Source organism: Lutjanus erythropterus, chromosome 18, assembly GCF_056507025.1.
Source record: "Lutjanus erythropterus isolate fLutEry1 chromosome 18, fLutEry1.hap2, whole genome shotgun sequence".
NCBI lineage: Eukaryota > Metazoa > Chordata > Actinopteri > Lutjaniformes > Lutjanidae > Lutjanus > Lutjanus erythropterus.
Window position 1 is genome coordinate 5,976,525 of NC_139334.1, and position 17,825 is coordinate 5,994,349.

The 17,825-nt window shown below is 39.6% G+C and overlaps 2 protein-coding genes across 2 annotated transcripts; one reads left to right on the top strand and one right to left on the bottom strand.

Annotated features, from left to right (window-relative positions):
• The first annotated feature begins 796 nt into the window (after positions 1-796).
• On the top strand, positions 797-4,953 carry rsrp1 (arginine/serine-rich protein 1). The gene is made up of 5 exons (XM_084741942.1): positions 797-1,016; positions 2,248-2,825; positions 2,939-3,117; positions 4,415-4,492; positions 4,592-4,953. The coding sequence occupies exons 2-5, from the start codon at positions 2,264-2,266 to the stop codon at positions 4,748-4,750; spliced, it is 978 nt and encodes a 325-aa protein (XP_084598068.1). The 5' UTR covers positions 797-1,016; positions 2,248-2,263; the 3' UTR covers positions 4,751-4,953.
• Positions 4,954-8,637: 3,684 nt separating this feature from the next.
• Positions 8,638-16,119, bottom strand: syf2 (SYF2 pre-mRNA-splicing factor; the record flags this gene model as incomplete). The annotated part of the gene is made up of 6 exons (XM_084742957.1): positions 8,638-9,092; positions 11,613-11,711; positions 12,292-12,382; positions 14,734-14,851; positions 15,775-15,900; positions 15,994-16,119. Coding segments are annotated over 6 exons (726 nt in total), but the record flags the coding sequence as incomplete, so codon positions are not given.
• Between the last annotated feature and the right edge of the window lie 1,706 nt (positions 16,120-17,825).

The following is a 17,825-nucleotide window of genomic DNA, read 5'->3' on the forward strand; positions in this document are numbered from 1 at the left end:
GTAATACACAAACATATATATACTTATGCAGTAATATTGTTAGTATGTCGATATTTTGCTACAATATGAGTAATCAATACCAATCGATTGATGTTCCTTATCTCAAAAGATGGCTGTCTAAAATCCACCTCAGCTGCTGCTGCAAACCAAAGTTGCGCTTGATAATTAAAATTGTGGACTGTGCTGGTTTGCTCTTTAATGGCATCTGTTGAGAGTACACCCTTTTGGACGACAGGGTAATAAATTAGACGAGATCAACTCAGTGACGGCCTTCTTCCTTTCCTTCGTCATATAACGGAAACATGTTGCATTGGATACTTATTCAAACACCTCTGAATTGAACTGTTTCTGAGAACATCCATAAAGAATACACGTGTCTTTTCTTATCTCCACTACACTTCACAATGGCTTTTTTAATTTGCGAAACTGTGTCGGCATTCAACCCCTGTTTTCTGGTCAGTGTTGATCCAAACACTTCTGCTTCTCTGTTGGTGTGCGGGCCGACACACGATTGGATTATTTTAAATAATCTTGTCGGAGTCTGAACGAGCCGATACTGAAATGGCTTCCTTTAGTCCTAAAATTATTTTGACACTTTCTTAGATAATAAGGGCACATGTGGCTATGTCACCTCTGGAGAATACATATTGTGGACATCAAAAAAGTAACAACTTTGGCCCAGAGTGAATCGACTCCTTTCAGTCATACCGAGCAGATTCAAGAGTCGTTCGGATGAATCAACTCGTCTGTAATACCACGTGACTGAAATTTTCCTGACGTCCGTTGCTCCCCCAGCCTCGATTTCATTCGACTGGCGACGACCGAAGACTCAACATCGTGGAAGAAACGACGTTTGTTCTTTCGTAAATATTTTACCACAAACCAACATATTAGAACATTTTTTGAGTTATATCTCGAAATTATCATCCGTGATACGTGTTTGGAGGCGACTTTCTCGACAAAGGTTGTTTATATCGACGTTATCAAAACAAAGGTTTCAAGCTACAGACGGCCTGGTAAGATTTTCAACGCCTCTCTTGCATTAGCTAGTTTTTAGCCTGCGTTTTACTAACCTGTGGTGTTGTGTAAAACCGTTGCCTTTAACCGACCTTTGTAAATATTAAGGTATTGATTGTGTAATTGTAATGGTTATGTCGAAATGTTTTTTTTATCAATAAGTGTGTGAACTGGATATTAACTAAATCTTTAACTAGTTAGCTCAAGCAGGCTAGTCCAGCTAACCTTGGCTTGCGTCATGGTGGAAATTTCCAGTTCTCTCCAGTCAGCCGCTGCAGTTACACAACGTTGTTTTGCTCGCTGGGGGGCAGCACTGAGAATTGTGCAAAAGCCATTGTGCAACAGCAGGCATAGGATTACACTTTGGTCGTGGCTGATGATATCATGGCCCCCCCTTTGAAAGCTGTAATGATGCACGTTATTGCCAATGTGACAAATGTTACCAGAGGCCACACCATTCAAATCTGTCTTATTATTGGAGAATTGCAGCTAACGATTATTTATCATTATTGATTAATCTGTCAGTCACTTTCTCAACTGATTGACTGAAATTGTTTGGTCGACAACAAAATGGTGATAAGTGTTACCCTTTATTAACTTGTCTATAACTTATGTATGTTCAGTTTATTGTCATAGAGTAGGGCTACGACTAACGATTATTTTCCTGATCGATAGTTTTTTGCCTCTAAAATGTCAGAAAATGGTGAAAATGTTGACCACTGTTTCCCAAAGCCCAGGATGACGGTCTGAAATGTCTTGTTTTATCCACAAACTAAAGATAATCAAATAATTGTTGCAGAGGAGAAAGGAACAATAAACTATGAACATTTAAGAAGCTGGAATTAGAATATTGACTCTTTTTTCATTATTATTATTATTATTATTATTATTATTATTATTATTATTATATTTCTTATTAAATTACACAAAGTAATTAATTATCTAAATAGTTGGTGATTAATTTAATAATCAATTAATAACTGATTATTTGATGACTTGTTGCAGCTCTATCATAAACAAGAAAATATTTAAATATGTGAGACTAATATCAGAATTGGAACAGTTTAAATTAAGTCAAAACTCAAAACAAGTAATGGATTATCAAGTCTTGGTAATTAATTTGATGGTTGACAACTAATTGATTTATTGATTAGCTGTAGCAGCTCTAGATTACTGTGTAATGTTGTTCTTCAAAAATACTTACCTATTTTTTTGTTTGTCTCATTTCAGGTTGTGTCAGAAAACAATGGCCAAGGTGAAGGAGTCCCACTCTGAAATGGCCCATGTTCGTCAGAGTGATGGCATCAATGTAATCTTTGACCAGAAAAGCCCTGCCTCGTCCCGGTCTCGCTCCAGATCCAGAAGCAGCCGCAAGAGCCGCTCCTCTGGCTCTAGTCGCAGCAGGGGACGAGGCAGCTACAGGGGACGTTACAGGTCTTCATCTTCTTCTACATCATCTTCATCCCGCAGCAGGTCCTCCTCCAACCCCAGGTCCCGCTCTCACCCACGATGTCACAGACGTTCCTCCCGCTGTCGCTGTGACAGCCATTACAGATACAGCCGTAGCCACTATCGCCGCTCCCCACCACGCCGCTACAGGGCCCATTCTCGTTCCTACAGCCGCTCACCCTCAACAGACAAGTACTCACATCGCAGACGCTACAGGTCCCGCTCCAGGCCTTTCAGCCGTCAGAGCAGGCACAGGTGGGGTGCAGGCCGGTTTAGGTTGTCACGATCCCCATCCAGAGCACACAGGAGCCGTTCAAGGTCCAGATCCTCAGGGCGCTCAGGCAGTCTGAGTTTGGCTGGTAAGTTGGTTAAGAAAATGCTAGTTGTTGTATCTGTATTAATTGCAGAGAGAGTGACAAACATGTCACAGAATATAATAGTTAAAATCTTCTCTCAACATTTGTGTTCTCAGATAAAAGGGAACTCCTCTGTGCTGCAAAGGCCAATGCTATGAAGATCCTAGGAGTGGAGAAGCTGGAGCTTCCAGAGAGTGTGAAACCAGTCCTGACAGAGCAATTGGTGGATTCCAAACAGACGTCACCAGAGCCAGAAACAAGGGTGAGACAAGACCCTGAAAAGACTCCATCACAGGTGGGTGTCTGAGTGTGACTTCACATTGAACACATCACACACTAAGGATAGGCTTTTTCAGACATTTGAATTAAAGGCCTAGAAGTATTTTTCATCTTCAACTGGGTGTAAGTACAAGGCAAAGGATGAAGAGAAGTATAGGGATAGCTATTAGTTTCCATACCGCTTTTGCAGAACAGTGCACTGATCATTCGTTTTAACGTGGGTAATTGATATATGTAGGTAATTTCCCAAGTCTTTTGCTGTGCTAGAATTTTCATACAAATTAATCATGACACAATTTCATCAGAGATGCAGCAAATACACAGTACATAATGCACAGTGAATTATCAACACTTATCTATTTCAAGCTTGACCTCTGTGTTGTGTTGAATTTCCTGTCTTGTGTTAACCTTTGGACCCCTGAGGGAACACACATGCTCTCTGTATTTATTCCTGTCTTCATAGATAACATGATTGTGATCTCCTTCACTCATCGGCACCTGGGATTAAAGGGCTGTCATGTGACTTGGGTGACGACATTATGTGTTTGCGTGAAAGGTTAATTGATTAACTCTTGAAATGTTCACAATGTTTAGTTTATCCACTAGAGATTTTGCATTACCACATGTAGATTATCTCACATTTAGACTTGATACAAATGCTAATTTCACACATAGACATATAGATTATACACAAGCAATTCAGATATTATATTGCACTGACTCCAATTCATATAGTTTTTTTTTTTTAGAACTTTGACAATACAAATGTATGAATGCTTGAAGTTGAAATGGGTCGTTGTTATTTAGCAGAATCCTCCACTTGCTGATGGAGCACAGGCGTGTGGACTGCGTTATAGTGACTATTCCTGTCAAGAGCTAAAAACAGATGAAGAACTCCTCTCCATATGCCAGAGATAAGTTGGTACATGGGCCATGTGCTGAGGGGGCTGGGAAACCTACGTCACCATCATTCTGCCACTATAGACAGAGAAGACATCCTTTTTACTTTGATATTTTGTTTGCATTTTTTTCTTTATTTTATTGTGTTTCAAGGTCTGTCCTTGAAGCCTTCATGTAATTCTTGAGCCTAGCTTTTGACAGCAGAGTGGGGGGTGGGGGGAAATGTGCATGAGAGCTGCAGTTTGTTGAAGCTAACATTTTCATCATAATCTATGCAATAGAAGTGCTTTACAACATTAGTAATGGAAGCTATAAGTCATTTATATGAACTTCACAAACTGTCAAAGCTCACTCTACCAGCAGTTTTATGAACACATCTAACTGGGGCTGTTTTTTTTGTCTTTTTGAAACAGAGCAGCGAGGTGGAGCCTGATGATATGCCCAGTCCAAAGATGTCTCCAAAAAGGAAAATCATCTCTTTCAGCATTAATGTGAGTTACTTAATTGTTTTTTTCATCCCAACACTGACCTGGATTTTCCTCCACATATTTTTTGTGTTCTAATGTCTTATTTTTTCTTTGTCCTGTTAGAATTCTGTGGTGAAACCAACTGTGGTAGCTCCATCTTGTGCAAAGGTAACTCCCAGAGTGGACATCTATGAAAGCAGGAAGCCTTATGGTCACTGGGTTCCAGTCAAATCACGCAAAACCTCCAACGCACGCAAACACACACTCTCCACATTACGCTAGTGTGGCAGAGTACATGGACACTGTAAATACTGTAAATATTTTGTACATATTATGTTCTGTCATTTCATGGCCGACATTTTCTTTCAGATGTTGAAAGAGTTAAATGGGAAGAAGTGAAGAATTCGCTCAGGTGGGATATTTTTTTCCCTTCCTTGTGTACTGTGCGGTTTGTTGATTCAATAAAGATATTTATTTAATAAAAAGTGAGCGTTTTTGTCTGTTTTTGTCACAGATCATAAATCACTGATCTGCACTCACTGATTCAACTTTGAGTTTTGGAAAACTGTAAAGGGAAAAATCTTGATTGGGAGATACTTTGACTATAAGGTTTCAGAGTATCCAGCACTGACTTTGGGTTGTGACTTGTTGACCAATACTGTCAAGGTTAATTCCCTAACGACTGGTTTGTAATTGAATGTTAGAAAGACATTGGAATATAAAAACGCTTGAGGAGAAGGCAGATGACAAAGACATGAACTAGTAAAGGAAAATAAAAGTACAAAATAGGTGGGACCAAGTGTGTCGATGCATAGATGTGTGTGAACATAGGGAGTAATGCAATTAAGTAGAGAACATTAATAATTATGGATCAACAGTATCAAATAACAGTTATTACTGGAGTGAAAAAGAGTGTTAGTGGTGGGATATCTCAGTGTTATCAGGGTCGTCTTGTGATGCTGTATTTTTACTTGAAATATCCAAAAAATAACTTATAAAGAAAAAAGCTTAAAAAGCACCTACAAGTGACCCCTTTGCCTCACTGCTTAAAGATGCAGACAAGGTTTCTTAGGCCTTCTGTTGTCAGTTGCATGTTTGTCCTGTTTTTAGTCCAGTCCAGTGGATATGTAAGGATAGACTTTCAAGGACATTTTGTCTTCTGACCATGCACACGGATGAGTAAGTTAAGATGGAAAGTAAATACAAGTGAGATGCAGGTTCTTTTGATGACCACTAGATGCCAGTATTATCATGCAGAAACTTGCCTATTTATCAAGATGTCTTCTGGCCTGACCTGGATGCAGAAGTTCCAGGCCTCTGAATCACTACCAATATTTCTAATTTGTATTTGACTAAAGAGATACAAAATACAAATTGAGTGTAAATGTCAGGCTAGTTGGTGCTCTGGTTCCAACAGTAAATGAAAAAAAGAAATAACACAGTAGAGTGTTTTCAATTGAAATACATTTCAACACGTCACGCTAAATGCAGCGAATGATGGGTGCAGGGTCCTGGTGTAGTGCTCACTGACCCACTTTAGTAGGGCTACAGGTGATGATTATTTTCATTATCAGCTAATTTGCCAATTATTGTCATGATTAAACAATGAATCGCTTCATCTGTAGAATGTCAGAATTGTGAAAATTGCTCATCACAGTTTCCCCAAAGTGACATCTTCAAAACCAACAGTCCAAAACCCAGTGACAAAGAAAAGTAGAAAATTCTCACACATTTGCTGGAATGCCTGCAATGTGCAATGACTTGTTGGTAGCTAATTTTCTGTCTATGAACTAGTCACTAACCATTTATTAGATTAATTGTTGCAGCTCTACACTTGAATAGAACTGAGCCATCAGTAATGTTACTGAGAACACCTGGGCTTTTTATACAGGTCAAAATGTTTGATGTGAAAAACATCTGTAGCCTCATGTATTAATCGCTATCTTGGAATCACAGCTCCACTCTAACAGGGCTGTTTTTTTGCCAGTGGGAGTCAGATGATAATCACCATCAGCTGTCTGCTTACACAGAATTTGAACATGCTCCTTCTTGAGTAGCCTAACTTAATATATCCTGCTGTTGTGGCGGCTGTGGTACTCACCCTAAAGCTTGCGTACTTATCTTGATGGGTTCTTGGCGTTTGTTAAAACTGCTTGTGTATTATTGCCAGAAGGTAACGTATCTATTGGGTGCGATAGCTATCTATTGAGTAGGTCATAAATTTTAATCCTCTCAAGACTTCTCAGGCTGATATTTAGATACATGTCAGAATCTGTTGTAATAAAAAGGTAAAATCACACAGTTTTGATTGTGTCTGACTGCCAGACTGTGTGTCTCCTGCTGTAAAATGATCTGTAAGTCTGATTAATGACTTTGATGGAAGATAAGAACAACAAATACATAATACAGTGAGTCTTTGTGGAATTGGAGCAGAAGAGATACTAGAGCAGGGTGTAGATAGACTTTCTGTTTACTTGATACGCACTCTTAACAAAGCATAGTTAACAGACAGGTTAATCTTGTCATTCTTGTGACTTATGGAGTCATCGTGTGTATATTTTGTTCATTACTGTATGTTTTTCAGATAAGAACTGGTGCCACATAGGTCCTTGGGGGCTTTTGTGTCTGGGAAGACTCACTGACTGACACGCATTGTTACACACTGCACTTACAAAAAAGTTGGGATGCTGTGTAAAACTTAAATGAAAACAGGGATTTAAAAACACACCCATGTTCAAATGAACACAGTTAAAAGTCAAACTGATGCCTGAAATATGTTCCAAAAAGGCTGGAGCAAGGGCATATTTACCACTGCAATTCTTTCCTATTCTTACGTGATATGCGGTTTAAGGTGATCAACAATTTGCTTTATGTCATACCACATATTTTCAATGGGACACAGGTCTGGACTGCAGGCAGGCCAGTTAAGTACCCAAACTTTTACAGTGAAGTCATGCTCTTGTAATACACGAAGAATCTGGCGTGGCATTTTGAATTAAGCAGACGCTTCCCTGAAAAAAACAGTGTGGATGGCATCATGTGTTGCTCCAAAAACTGCACTTGCCTTTTAGCATCAGTGGTACCTTCACAGATGTGACAGTTAGCCAGGCCATGGGTATCAACACACCACCATAGCATCACACCCAAATATGATACTATCAGCTGTAAAATGTTCCAAACAGGTGTATTTTGGGCATTACACAACTTTCCCAGCATTTATTGCCACTTTTTTTTTTTTTGTTTAAATTGGAGTTTGTATTAGTTTACTTACAAGCTTTTGTGTCTATGGGAAAACTCCTCTATTGACACTCAGTGTAATTTATGCAGTGATTTTATCATGTTCACTAGGCTTAATTCAAATCGATGTTGCTTTGCAGGGAACACTTTTAACTCACAGTTGGCCTTGAAAGAATCAAGGATGTCAGATTATCTGAGACACAACAGTGAATTTATGCCGTGTTGTTCCTTATACAATTCCCAGCCAGTACCCTCAGGCGAATCAGATAAGACTACAAAATTATCACAATCATAAACGCCAACATTTAATCCACTCCCTAACAGCTCCAGAGCAGAGTCAGATATCAAAGACATCAGTTGAAGACCTCCCCTGCCCTTCATCAATGAAACATAAACAACTTGTGTCACAGCCCTTTATACACTATTCACTGACAGCTTCCCATAAATTTATTCTGTGTGGTTCACCAAGGTTGATTCACCATGATTAAATGTTACAGAATATGATAGCATATACATAAGTTTGAGTCAATCCAACGCTAGATTTTCCTTACACAAACGACTGACTGTGTGTCCTGTAGAGGGTGCAAGGCCCTTATATTCACAAAGGTAGGAGGAGTTCAGGAACAAGGGACTTGCATGGGAACCTGTTTTCATGTCTTCTCCAGTCACAAGGCTTTCCTGCTTGTGTCACAGCTCGGGGCAAGTTGGTTCAACCAAGATGTGGATGATAAAGAATAAATTGAATTGCTCAATTGTTGAGCCTTATCTCCTGTGTGCACCTACACTAAAACATTCCTTTGGCTGGCATCGTCTGCTGAACATGCCCCGAGGTTTGATGGTAGTTAACAGTAGTTAATTCTCACGCTCAAAATGTCTCTGTCATGAGACCACACGCAGTAAACCAACAGAAAAACCAACAAGTGTGCAAGAGATAAATGGATAATTGAGGCGGTTTATTCCAAAATAAAAGAGAATAACCATACAGAGTTGTATTCACTTTTAATAATGTACAAAGGAACAAAACACATTACATGTCTTACAGAAAATGTAATTATCTTTCAGCCCCAAATGACCTCAGTATGATTAAAAAAACTGCCTTACAGTATAGAATCCATTTCAGCATATTTATACGTGTATTTTGATAAAAAAAAGAAGTATCAAGAGCCCTAAATGAAGAAAAAACTGAAGTAGTGAACATGTCCACTGAGGTGACTGGACCCATTAGACCGCTGTGCCTCTCTCCAAGTTCTGTTTGATCTCTGCTGTGTATTTGCCATAGAAACGCTCCGCCTTCTTGTTGAACTTGGCATTCCTCTCATTAATGTAGTCGATGTCTGCGTCGTCGTTGTACGCCCTGCGTCGGCTGTATTTGGCCCGCTTCTCGATCCTGACAATCGCAAATAAAAGCAGCTTAGGGAGGATTTCATAAACTAGTATGGCTGCTAGCCATGGTGTATCCAATAACAATAATTGGCTACAGGCAATAATTTTGGGGGGTTTGCATTTAAATTTGGCAAGGATAGTGGCAATGGAAAACCTAACGCACATACATACTCAAGAGGAAAATACTGTCAATTTGTGAGCTCCCAGTCTTGATTCACTGCGTCTTCAAAGCATTGTTGTGCGTCATACCCTGGCATCTAAATCCTTGTCTAATGCCCCACAGTCGCATCTCTAACACAAGCCTTTGACTGTCTCAAATATAGAACAGCTCAGGGAAAGGCCAGGGTAATCAAAGGTGAAAGGGACTTCTTAGCAGAGTAAAAAACTTAATGAAGAACTAAACTGTTTGAGGCAGCAGTCCATTAAAAATGAGTGTCACACCCACTTACTACAACACTTAGTGTGGTAGGGACTATTTGTTTGACACAAGAACATATATATGATCTGGCACGGTCTTACCAGGAAATGCGCTCCAACTAGGACCCTAAAACTAAATCTGATTAAGGTGGTACACTTTACTTTTAAGTTGCTGCCCCCCCCCACCCATGTAGATCTTAATGAACAGCCTCTTGTTAGCTAGCTGCTTGCATCTGGATTTCCACTCCAGGGCTGATTACTGCTGATCAGATAGGCCCTGGTTCACACAAAATATCCCCTTCTTCCAAATTGGCAAAGAGGTCACAGACTCATCCACAGATAATTTATTACGTCTGAGACAGTTGAATATTCCCAGACACATCTGCACACTATGTTTGTGGTGTGCCAGTGCCAATAGAAAGGTCTGACTGAACCCACTGTCTCTCTGAGATACATGAAAGACGTTTGGGTTGTTCGAAATGTTTAAGCAAATTAGCAAGGCTGAGCCTCAACAGTGCTGAGCTCAGTGCTGCTTTTCTTGAATTAAGTCATCAGGGGGTGGGGATTCTACTGAGGGACATTTTAAGTACGACTAATGACCTGTCTTATGTACAGTTCATTATTTTTTCAAAGTTTTCCATCATTAGTGTTTAGCTCGTTAGGCCGGTCAAGTGCATCTTGTTATTTCTGACTGGCAGCAGCCACAGAGAGGAGAACTCAAAGAACAGTCCATTAGTACCTAACTTTATATTAAGATGGGCAAACACTGTACGGTTTTAGAAATTTGTTTAATTCCAGCTCCTTCTGTACAAGTAAACTGTCTGCAATGTAAAACCAAAGCTCACAATTTATGTGCTCACACTGTACAGCACGGTCGTCCCGCCATGACCTGAGTGCTCACACTGGACGTGTAAAATATAAGATGAAATGGCCCCTACGACCTGTTCTGGCTATTTAAAAGCTCAGAGGCAGATATAACTTTGTGTTACGACCCATCCCTTTCTACCAGCAGTGGTTTAGATGAGCTCTTCCTGCAGGAGCTGGTTATCAGGGAGGTTTGCTAAGTTAATGGGGTTTCACCTGTGTGGGCCTCCACCAAGGCTTTGATTACCTGCCTGTTCTCACTGTTTGTCTCTCTCTCTGGTTTTGGTTCATTCTGGCATTTTGCTGCTTCCAACATTCACACACAGATGTCTCACTCATCCACACATTCCACTCACTACTGATGTCTTTCATCGCCACACCTCACGCGCTTTTTGTAAATAGTTATATTTGTTTATTTTCAATCCAATATAAAATTGGCACTTTTGCCTGTCACAAACATTGAGCAGGTGTGTGACAAGTGAGGGCTTGTCTGGGATGCTAGCTAGCAACACACGTGCGGCCTGTATCTGCCTAAAAAGAAAAAAAAAAAGTGTGTGTGAACTCGCAGGTGGCAAGTAAGACGTGGACAGTGTGGCTTGCCATGGCAGTTTCAGACACCGTTAGCCACTTTGCACAGGTACAGTGAGAAAACAAAAGCATCGACCCTTGCGAAGCAACTCATGGCCCTGAGTCAACTGTGTGAGAGCTTGATAATGGCTGAATAAAATTTCTGACATGCCAGAAATTTATCTTAACAGTCAATGGCAAAAGGGCAGGGAGAACAAGAGGGGCTATGGAATAATAAGTTGTTGTAGGTTCATCATCTCTTGGTGGACCTACAACAAATAAATCTCTCTTTAATAAGCAACATTAATTACTGGGCTTTTGGGACAGGGGGTCTACAGAGCTGTGGACCTTGTGGCAGGCTGCAACAAATTTTGCTGCTAGTCTACAGCAGTCAAGTCTTCCCTCTCAGAAGTCAGTCCCTGCTCCTCCCTGTACACTGCATGGCAAATAGCGCCTGAAGAAGCTGGAATGTGGTCTGATTCTAAAATGAGTTGTGCCACTAAAATATTGAGTTAGAAACTCAAGGCTCAAATCATACATTGTATGCCCAGCTGTAGTGGTAACCAGTGAATCAGGGTGATATTTAATGGGTGTGTTGAGAATGAGGTTAAATCATTGAGATGATACAGCATATGACGGTACAACAGTCTACTGTCTGTTTTTGAGTGTGACTTACTGTTTCTCAACGTCTTCCACCATGCGGTCAATGCCCTCCTTTGTGGGGACATGGGTGCCGTGAATCAAGCTATTGGACGTGGGGTGGAAGTCCTCACCACTGTGGAACACCAGCAAAGGAATTAGAAATGCATAACCACAGATAACCGTTTAGAAAATGCCAATGCTGACTTTTCAATTCCATCATTGTGATTATGGTCATCCTAAAGGGAGATGACTTGGCTTCAGGGCATAATGAGCTGGTGCATCTTTCATAGTCCTACATGCGTCAGCCTTTAAGGGTGAAAAACCAGCAGGCATCAAACTCTTCTTCAGTCTTAAGAGTACAAACCCTATAAAATCTTCAAATTATTTCAGCTATGTCAACACTAACCCCAGGGCAAATGGGGGTTTACAAGTTATCATATAGAAAATGCTTTGTGCACATGTGATGAGCGAATTCTAAGAGGATTATGCCAAGCAAAGTGTTACAATTCATTTTACTAAACTAGAAATTTCACAGTTATGGTCTTAAAGTCTCATAGCAGAAACCTCCTGTAAATGGCAATGCACAGAGATCTATTAACGCCAGAGGACATGGTTGAGTCCCATGTTGAGTCGTGTCCATCTGGATAAAGTATTATAAGACATAAAAACAGTACTGTCACAGGAAAGGCAGATTGAACAGAGGTTTAACTCACCATTCTTCCCTCTGCTTCTCATAGCCTTCCATGTCTGGTCGGATTTGCTTGGTGAGCCTCTGGTACTGTCTGAATTGGGCCTCCGCATAACCTGCAGTCCATTGTGTGAGACGAAGAGAAAAAAAATTATGACTGAGTTATAATTACCGGAACAAACAGCAAGCAGACACGAGGCTCAGCAACACAACCTGCGGCTGGTTAAGGGGGGATGAAGAGGCAACTCTCCTCCTCCTTTTTCTCTCTTGAAGCCCCTCTGGTGATAATTTTCTCCCCAGAGGTTTTAATTCAGAGGAGGTTTTTGATGCAACAGATGGCAGCCATATTTAGGAGACACAGCAAGTCCTTTGTCGGTAGATTAAATCGGGAGCAGTTTGAGATCATTAATATCCCAAGGGATCCTTACATGCAACCACCATTGCTCTATACACTACCGCTATGTAGCAACATTTCACTGTGTGACACACAAGTAGAAAAACTTCTCAAACGGTCACATGCCATGACACAGCAGAGCAAAATAGTATACCGAAACCAGGATGTACCACTTCTTTCCCTAAAAGTAAACTTATGAAATTATTGTCTACTAAATTAATAGACAGCAGGTCTATAGCGTGACAGGGCAATTTCTCCTGCCTGAAAAAAAGCAGTTTGATCAAATCACCATTTGCTCCCATGTTAATTCCAGACATGACTATACAGTTCCAGAGTCAATAAGATCAGTGCGTGACAACCACTTACCAAGGTCATATTAGGTGCCAATGAGATTCATTTTAGAAGTTTAAGCACTAATGAAATGTTTTAGACAGTGATGGAAAAATCTGAGGACCGTCCATCATTTTGACACATTAAAACACTCAGAGCGATTTGCTATAATGAGTGTTTGCATCAGTCGCAGCGAGGGACAGATAACCTTAAGCCATATAAAAATTACAGAAATCTTTACCCAATTAGTCACAAATTGACTACAGGGACATCCCCTTTATCAAGTTAAAAAAAGAGGGAGAAGATCACATAAGCTATTTATATACCCAGATAGTCAAGAGAGTGAGAGAAGCTACATGCCTCACATGCTACAACACTAAGTGGCACAGCGCAACAGAACAGACCAGCACTGCTGAAGAACAGCCATGGACTGGTTACTCTTTAAGAATTACAACATAATATAAATTAATATATTTCTCACCTTTGTGGTCTGAACAAGGCCCTAAACTCGCTAAAAATCGCTAAGAGGGTCAGAAAGGTTGCTAAATCTAGAGAGAAAGTTGCCAAGTTGGTAAGACTGAGCCCAATAATTATAATGTGGTTAATAAATCAGGTGCAAATGAGCGATTTATACAGTGATGGATGAAAAACAGAAAGCAGCAGCACTTTGTGTTGTCAGCAGACTTCCACTGTTGACATGAAAAGTGATTGCAGTTGGTGTCTCTGTTCATTTTTTTGTCTACATGTTCTTATTAATGCATAATCAGTGAGTTTGTTCTGTACATTAAATGTTATTGTGATCAAGTCGTTTTTGAAAATTCAGTGTTATTGAACAGGCCATGTCTCATCATTTAAAAACAAAAAAATGACAGCATTTTTTTTTTACCTTGACCATCAAAATGATGGACAGGAAAGTCTAACAAAACCTTTAAGATTAACATCTGATTGACTTTGACTTTTGTATATTCATTAGATGAATACAAAAAGTAAAGAGATGGACAGATTCACTATTTATTCACCGTTTCAAAATACAGAACAGCTGTTTCAAATGCTATGTCAGCCTCTGCAGCCTCCTGCACAGTTTCCGAAACACAATTTTCTTTCTCTTTTTTAAAAGCTCCATCCAGGCTATGGAAACTTTTGAGAGTTTGTCGTCTCCCTGGCTCAGTGCCACTTCTTCTGCCTTCTCTCACCAAGGGCCGGCTCAAGAGGGGATTACGTGACCAGGTGTTATCAATCCACTAGACAGGGGGCAGCTTCAACCACAGGTGCTTTCTCTGTGTGTATTCACTTTCTGTCTCCATCACTAGCAGCCTGTTTCCTGTTGTTTGAGTAGGCACAAGGTAGCCTGAGTTTTGGTGCTGCATTGCGTTGGTTCATTTTTGACAGTTTGCAAGAAAACATTATGTTGCAGAAAAAGTTGGGTCAGGTTCAACGTTTTGGCTAGACGACCCTGTCTCATTTTGCTGGAGCCCCCTGCATTGGCACCCTCACTAGACAGCAGATTGGCTCCATTCAAATGAATGAGAGGGCTGTGCTGATGTTTTTTTTTCCACGCAGGGCTCAAGACGGTCTGAACATGGCCTCGGTCAGGTACACACGAGAACAATAAACCTGTTATTTTTATTGCGAAGACAAATTAAAACAAACTATTGACAGTCTCGCAACCTCTAAACCAAGTGCAATCAACAGGTACACAGCAAACAACCTACGCCTGTCTTCACAGGAGACCGTGCCACCAACCTGCAAATCCTGTGTCTGGGTTCTTCTTCTTCTTCTTCCTTTCCCACCGCTCTGCATCATCAGCAGTAATTTCCAGCAGTTTCACTCTGTCATAGTCCTCCCCTCTGGCAGCACATTCCTAAAAGCCAAATATTATTTTAATAAACACAAATGTAACAGACTCTTAGAGTTGATACTTCATGAGTCAGCTGAGTTTGTGGAAATACTTAAAATTTACCTCCTCTGGCTGTTTACTAAATAGATTGTATAGCAAATACTGCAAGACTTTGATTTAGTTTTACTTAACAGAGAAATCTGTAATACATTTACCATAATATAGCAGAAAATGACCATGATATGTGGTCAGAGATCAAAGAAACATGTTACATTCCCCAATGAAATTGCTGTTCCAGGGTGAAATAACCATCTTTGTTTGCCTGTTTCACATTAATTAGAATTAAAAAGAATGACAAATGTTTAGCCAATTAGTAAATGTCCTTTTATGAGTCAAAAGTCATGGTGGTTGAACTGAAAAATATGTTAATGGAGTCTGGCAAGCAGTGAGACATGTAGCCACTGAAGTCAAACTCCAGAGTGTGTCTTTTCAGAACAGTGGACATTCGTTTTCAGGATAACAGGCATAACTTTACCTGGACAGCTTACTGACAATTATAAATAGCTGATCAACTTGCAGCGTCGGACTTGTTGTCTTTTATTATCGTCGATTTACAGTGTTTCATGTGTCCTGTGCCAACTCACTACTTGGAATGCAGTAGTCATTGTGCACGTGCACTGCTCCTTTAATCAAGACATTTTTAGCACCACTTCTTTTGAGCAAACAAACACATATCCAAAGCTGTAATTTTACGGTACCTCAGCTTCATCAAGTGGATCAGAAATGGCATCTGACAAATATAATTAGATGGCTTCAAGTCCACAACCTCGCTCAATGTTGCTGCACAAGGTAACTTCATCTGATCTCTGCTTCCAGTCACCATATATCTTGATCATCTTGTCATCATCCAGAGTTCTACAGAGTTTATGAACACCGTACTTAAATACCTTTTTCTTTTCATCTTCAGCAAGCTCCCATTCCAGTCTGGCTTTCTTAGCCTCCCAGTTAGAGGGCAGTTTCAGTCTCTTATCCTCCTCCACGACCTCCTGGTGATTGAGCTTACGTGCTTCATTCTGTAGTGGAAAAGCAAGGAGGGCGTTTTTCACGGCTGTGTGGGAAAATACTAGATATTAAGCGCTTCTCTCTTTACGAGGTAAACAACTCACCCGTTTAAAATGTAACTCTCGAAATTTTCGTAGCCTCGATTCTCTCTTCTGGGATGCAAGAGTTTCAGATGGTTCCTCTTCGACAGCTATAGCAGACTCCTGAAAATAACACCAGTTACCACGATAAATTCACGAAATACGATAATAATGCCAGACTATTTAATAGCCAAGCTATGCGTTTGTGACGAGCTAACATTAAATAGCATCGTTAGCATCGGTTATCTTAGCACAACAACGCGAGACTCTAAACAACAACCGTGAAACAGTCTCCGCTGGCAAAATAAAACATTACTTTCATAGGGCTTTTAATAGAGTGCAATCTGCCACAACATCACATGAACTGAGCCATTTGACATTAAAAAAGAGAAACTACTAACCTCACTACAGGACGCCATTGTTGTGATAACGCTACACGAAGGAAGAAGACAGGAAGTTGACGTTCATACCGGATATGACGAGAAAATAAACGTAAATGGTGACGTTTTATATAATTTGTATTTATATAGTTGGAAAATATTTATTTTCATACATAAATATATTGAAATTTATAAGATTTAGGAAAGCCATATTTCTATTATAATATTAGTTAGTTTTATCATTTAATTGAAACCCAAACCGAATATGAAATAGATCTATTTTATTTTTATTTTACTTTATTTTATTGTTTTGTATTTTATTTTATTTTTTACTGTTTATGATTTTTAGACATAATGTTTCATCTTGATTGTATCTGCCCAGTCTTAAACTGTACTTTTTTGGAAGTTACTGTCCTTGTTAAATTTATATTCTGCAATTATTCTGCAAGTTTCACATCCCCTAATTTATATATTTCCCCAGACTCATCATGGTTACTGCATGTTGGTAAAGTGACTTATTGCCACAATGGGAATAAGTACGTTTTTGATCTTGGGATACCTATACCTCCAACCAGAACTCGACTAAGAGTCCATGTAACCATGCAGACTTTGTCTGTCTTCTCATTAACCTTTTATATGACTTTGTTCAACGTGCAAAGGTGTCATTTTATGTTTTCCTCCAAGCAAGATAGTGCAGGAACAGACAGAAATAATGTTTCTACATAAGAAGGCGCATAATGGCAAGTAAGGCTGGGCAATATGGACAAAATCAAATATCACAATATTTTTGACCATATACCTCGATATCATTATTGCGACAATATTGTCAGGATGACTATGGTGTTTTCCAAAAATATTAAGACAATGAGATTTTTGATAAATAATCAAATGTGTGTGTGGATAATATGACTAAATGGATAGAGGCAAATAACATAACAGCTAGAAAGGTCTGGTAAGCTCAGAAAATTACACCACTTTAATGTAATGCAGCCTTTGAAACCAGGAAAAAAATTACCATATCACAATATTCAAAATCTAAGATGATATCTAGCCTCATATCACAATATCAATATAATATCAATATATTGCCCAGTTCTAACACCAAGGAAGCCACACATGCACATTATATGAGGATAGACTACCATTTGAAATATGTGGCAATTTTACAACATCAGACACACCCTGTGGTCCAGTTCCCATGATATTAGCACATACATACAGTTTAAAAAAAAGTAATTGACTCAAAGCCTCCCCAGTCACAAGAATAGATAGACCTTTGTGAATATTCTGTAATGTGAATGCGGTTTTTAACATAATTTCACTCTCAAAGAGCTGGAGGCATTTTCTTGCTGAGCAGATGGAATTTTGTGATATACTCCAACCCCTCTCAATGTGCTTTATCTTATTATAATGAGGATTTACTCACTTGTGTTTAGAACGTCTTTTCTGGAGTTAACTTGATCAGAGTCAAGCTAT

Bases quoted from the DNA above. Each gene is read 5' to 3' on its own strand.
- rsrp1 (XM_084741942.1), top strand. From the start codon at position 2,264: ATGGCCAAGGTGAAGGAGTCCCACTCTGAAATGGCCCATGTTCGTCAG. The intron at 2,826-2,938 runs GTAAGTTGGTTA...TTGTGTTCTCAG, and splicing joins AGGCAGTCTGAGTTTGGCTG to ATAAAAGGGAACTCCTCTGT. The intron at 3,118-4,414 runs GTGGGTGTCTGA...TTTTTGAAACAG, and splicing joins CTGAAAAGACTCCATCACAG to AGCAGCGAGGTGGAGCCTGA.